Genomic DNA, 4,806 nt, shown 5'->3' on the forward strand with positions numbered 1-4,806 from the left:
TCAAATTCTCTAACTATATTAAAAGTGCATTAAAAAAATAAATAAAAAAATAAATAAAATAAAAACTATATTAAAAGTGAAATTCTGGGGGTGGGGGGGGGGGGGTGGGGGGGGGTTGGGGTGAAGGAGGGCACGAAAAAAAATTATGTTGGCTGATTCTTCCAAAGTAATATAAAACATATGCAATGTTAATTTAAGAATAAAAATTTACAAGAAGTAATTTGCATACCTAGCACAGAGTCTGACACGTGTCACGTGTGACCGGTAGCCACCGCGAACATGATCCTGTTTTTGCATGCATCTCAGCTCATAGGTGGGTAATTACTTTCCGACCATGCAGTAAAAATTTAGCAATCAACCTTTGGCAATGAGTTTCATGTTCTCTAGCTCATAGGAACAACATTATGAGGGACCCAAAGCCCACTCTCCCAGTAGCAAAATGATTCACCAATGACAAATGAGACCCGACTAGGAAGTTGTAAACTTCTCCGTGTCCTTCTTCTTGTCTTCTTCTTCAAAGGTCAGAGCTAGAATCATGGATATTTTTTACCATATTAATTGTCTATTATGTAAAGCATCTTGCTCAGACAACTGTGACCTTTAAAGAAAGCATACTCCTTTCTGAATTCTCTGCAGCGAAAAACTGATCAGACATCAGCTTGAAGACCAAAAAGATGAAGGTAATCTCAATCTCAGTTATATTTGTAACGACATAATATTATTTCTGAGTGCTCAGTTTCTGTAATTCCTTCTATGTCTGGTGCAGTTACTAACTTGGATGCATCGCAAGTTTCGGCAAGGTAATGGCGAAACACTGAAGGAATTTCCCCTAGGTAAATATTCTTCTTCTGCTACACAATAATTTGATCTTCTGCCATGTTTTTCTTTCTTCCATTCATTATTGTGCTTCCAGCGATTGATCATGCGCATTAATTTCTATCAACATAATCCTGAGGTGCTGTGTCCAAAAAAAGTATAGCAGTCATCTTCTAGACAGATCAGAAACATTAGAAACTCTGGTTTATAAATGTAATATGTATATATGCAAATATTCTATATCACCCATTCACAATCCAAACAACCCAAAAGGCCAAAAATACCCCTTGTGCCTAAAACCCAAAATCAATAAGTCCAAGTCATTAAAATACCCCTTGATGTGAACAAGCCTAGAGTTTTCTGACACTTTCATAACTTTTTCGAGATCATAGTTATTTGCTACATTCAAATCAAATCTATATACATGGAAATATAGTTATGATTAAGCATCAAGGTAGACAAGTAATTTTGAGCATCTTTCAGGGCAGCAATTCCTGGATGACCCTCATTTCTATCAGAAGCAAAACCAAGGGAAACAAAGAAGAGCATCATTTACAAGTGTGGAGACAAGAAATTTTGCTGAATACGAAAGAAAAGCATCGTCAGCTGATGAGTATCCTGAGTACTTCGAAGGATTTCTAGCAATCGGCACTTTTGGGGTAGCAGATGCAGTCATCCCAGAGCCAGAGACACCAACATTTGAGGTATCATTTGATAAGCTTGCAGAAGGAGAGGCTGAAGTGACAGAAAATGAATTGAGGCTCATCAATGATGAGTTAGAGAGGGTGCTTGCTTCTGAAGCAAAAGATGATGCTTGGACTGATTCTTCAGGGAGAAACAGTCATGTTAGCAATGGAAGAATCAGTCATGCAAGCACCATCACTCTGAGTGGGAAGCCACTGGAAATTCCAGAGAGCACAGGAGGCACAGGAAGTAATTTGATGTACTGTCCACTACAAGAATATCTGTTAGGCTCAGCAGTAGAAGTGCCAGAGAAGGCAACAGTGCCGAAAAAGGAGAATAGGACATCATTGGGAGAGCTATTTGAGAGGCACAAGGCAGAAGAAACCTCGGAAGTCAAGTGCAAACGCGGGGAGAAAAGGGAAGATAAAGAAGGAGATAAGACGGCTTCTATGAATCTCATGAAAAAGATACTGACGAAGAAGAAAAATGCACTGCATGCTGCTTCTAGGAACTCTTCTGCCTCAACTAGGGGACCTGCTGAATCTGGTTCGGCAGAGACAAAGTTGTGCAAGGTACTTAGCTTATTTAATGCATTCAACTAGTTGAGTTTCAATTTGGCCAAACAGAAAATGCATAAAGTTGATATAAAATATCTTCAACCAAAGATTAGAGTACCATACTACCACCTTAAGTATTTTGGATTCCCATTTTCGCAAAAATCATTTTATATTAATACGGAGTAATATCTTTTCTAAAAAAAAATAGTCTTGTTTTGAGTCTTTTGACACTCCTAGAATTATTCTTTATACTCCCTTTTTCCTTAAAGTTTGCCCATTTTGTCATCTGTTTGACTGTGTCAATCAGTATGTTATGCACTTGTGCAATACAGATTACAAAGCGGACAAACATGAGAGAATATTAGGAGAAATAAAGACACAAAAAAAGGAAGAAGGAAGAAAACCAAGCTCCATAAGATAACCAAAGCCGTATATGGAAAATTGGCAACTCCTTCAACTGACCAATCATATAATTACTCCTTTTTATAACAAGAATCATGACTTTAAAACTCAGAAGTTGCGAAAAAGCAGTTGCAAACTCACTTTAAATAAGTAAGAGATAAAATTGAAGCAGATAATAGAAATAATTGGTTCCTAAGAACAAATGACATGAAATTTTGAACTCCTTTGCTTTGTTAAAGTTCTTTCCTTTCTAGCTAATTCTCATAGAGTTGACATATACCAGTCAATTAACTAATCAAACCTCAATTGTCCATTCAGGAAAAGTGAGATATTATACAACAATAAAAACATGAACTTCTTAGGAAGTACTTGTATATGATTAACTTGTTGAAAATCTAGACAAAGTATCTTCCATCTCTACCTAATAATTTCAATGCAGATCCTACAGAAATTTCACAAGAAAGTGCATCCCGAATGCTTAATATCCACAGAAAAGTCAAACAAAATGCATAAGAATGGGATCAAGGACATGATGCCCAGCAATGCAGGCTACTTCAAGGATGAGCACACATTTCCAGATGAGAGCAACACAGCTTTCTCCCAGAAAGCAGGTCAAAATGGTTACATGCTAAGCAGGAAGAGCATCTCTAACCCAACTCAATACACAGATGATGGTAGTGATTCAAATGGGAGCAGGGAGTGCTGGATCAAAACTGATGCAGATTGTAAGTATCTCTCATGACATATCACATTCTCTTCATAGTTCCTTGGTGGTAGGTTTTTCTTTGCGGCTACAGCTCAAATACTAGAGTCAACCTATGTAGTCTTGACGCTGTAGTTCACCTCAAGTACCAAGTCAGATACGCAGTACTTGACACTTGAACATGGGTTTGAGTTCATATCACTTCATATACCAATTGAATGCAAAATGTTAAGAAAATGATCAAGTCTAATACAGGTTCATGTATCAGAGTCCAGCAATAATAAGCATAGCCAAACCTAAGTAATGTGCATTGAAATGAAGAATTTCCACCCCTAATGCATGGTGTATAAGTGTATAACTGTTAAAATTGGCTCTTGCATCATTCTAACACGATGAGATTTGTGTATTACAGACCTTGTTTTGGAGCTCTAAAAGGAGAAGCACGAATGCAGCTACGCCAATTCCATCATGAAGAACTACAACACATCTTATGCTATGTTAATGAGATGAATATCCCTAGTATATTTGACGAGTATGTTGAGTGGTTGAGTTTGAAGCTAGATAAAAAATAATAATAGAAAATCTGGTGTGAAACTCTGAATCATCTATCATCAGTCTATATAATATTGCGGTTTGTATTACTTCCTAGCAATTTGTGTTTTACATTATGGTTGTAATTATAGCAAACTATCTTCATTTACAGCAATAAAATTGTCATTCTATACATAAAAAGTCTTTTAAACTATAGGAGGGAGGCTTTTAGAATCAAGAAAGGATTATAGACATATTTCGGATAGTGGATTCTTATTTCCAATCTTAGTTTTAAAAAGTGCAGGTAAGGTGCGCCTAGGTGCAAGGCACCGTGAGGCTCGAGAGTTGGCACCTTAGCTCTTTGAGGCTCAAAGACCTACAAAAAGGCACGCCTTAGCGCTTTTTCTAGGCTGCTTCTTGCGCCTTATTTTGCAATTTATGTTTTAAAGCATCAATAGCTATTATGTAAGTTTATTTTTCCTAAAGTATACCATAAGACTTTGTTATGGGCAGGTTTTCTTCAATTCTAGTGGAGAGAGAAATCCCATATCTTATAATTCGATTTGGAGAGCTACAAGGATCCCACAAGATTGGAGGAAGAGCACCTTGGTCCCAATTTATAAAACCAAAGGAGACGCTCAAGATTGTTCTAACTATCGAGGGATCAAGCTTATGAGCCACAATATGAAGTTGTGGGAAAGAGTGATTGAATATATGTTGAGGGCATGCACAAGCACTTCGGATAATCAATTTAGTTTTATGCCCGGGAGATCTACTATGGAAGCAATCCATTTGATAAGACGGATGATGGAGTTTTATAGGGTAAAGAAAAAGGATTTGCATATGGTCTTTATTGATTTAGAGTAGGCATATGGCAAGGTGCTAAGAGAGGTGCTTTGGTGGGCTTGAAGAAAGGTATCCCACGAAGGTACGTGGACCTGGTTAAGGATATGTATCGCGATGTGGCAATAAATGTGAGGACATGTGGAGAGTTGACAAAAGATTTTCCTATTACAATTGGATCGCATCAAGGGTGTGCATTAAGCCCTTTCTTTTTTGCAATGGTTGTAGATGAAGTAACTAGACCAATTCAAGATGATGAAGTCTTGTGGT

General features: G+C 37.4%; 1 protein-coding gene across 1 annotated transcript; it reads left to right on the forward strand.

Moving 5' to 3' along the window:
• Positions 1-553: 553 nt before the first annotated feature.
• LOC145630906 (protein LAZY 1-like) lies at positions 554-3,884 on the forward strand. The gene is made up of 5 exons (XM_081683060.1): positions 554-680; positions 767-833; positions 1,300-2,072; positions 2,899-3,184; positions 3,575-3,884. The coding sequence occupies exons 1-5, from the start codon at positions 675-677 to the stop codon at positions 3,592-3,594; spliced, it is 1,152 nt and encodes a 383-aa protein (XP_081539186.1). The 5' UTR covers positions 554-674; the 3' UTR covers positions 3,595-3,884.
• The last annotated feature ends 922 nt before the right edge of the window (positions 3,885-4,806 follow it).

Source organism: Chenopodium album, chromosome 1 (genome assembly GCF_948465745.1).
Source record: "Chenopodium album chromosome 1, dcCheAlbu1.1, whole genome shotgun sequence".
Classification (NCBI taxonomy): domain Eukaryota; kingdom Viridiplantae; phylum Streptophyta; class Magnoliopsida; order Caryophyllales; family Amaranthaceae; genus Chenopodium; species Chenopodium album.

Bases quoted from the DNA above. Each gene is read 5' to 3' on its own strand.
- LOC145630906 (XM_081683060.1), top strand. The intron at 834-1,299 runs GTAAATATTCTT...AGCATCTTTCAG, and splicing joins ACTGAAGGAATTTCCCCTAG to GGCAGCAATTCCTGGATGAC. The intron at 3,185-3,574 runs GTAAGTATCTCT...TGTGTATTACAG, and splicing joins GATCAAAACTGATGCAGATT to ACCTTGTTTTGGAGCTCTAA.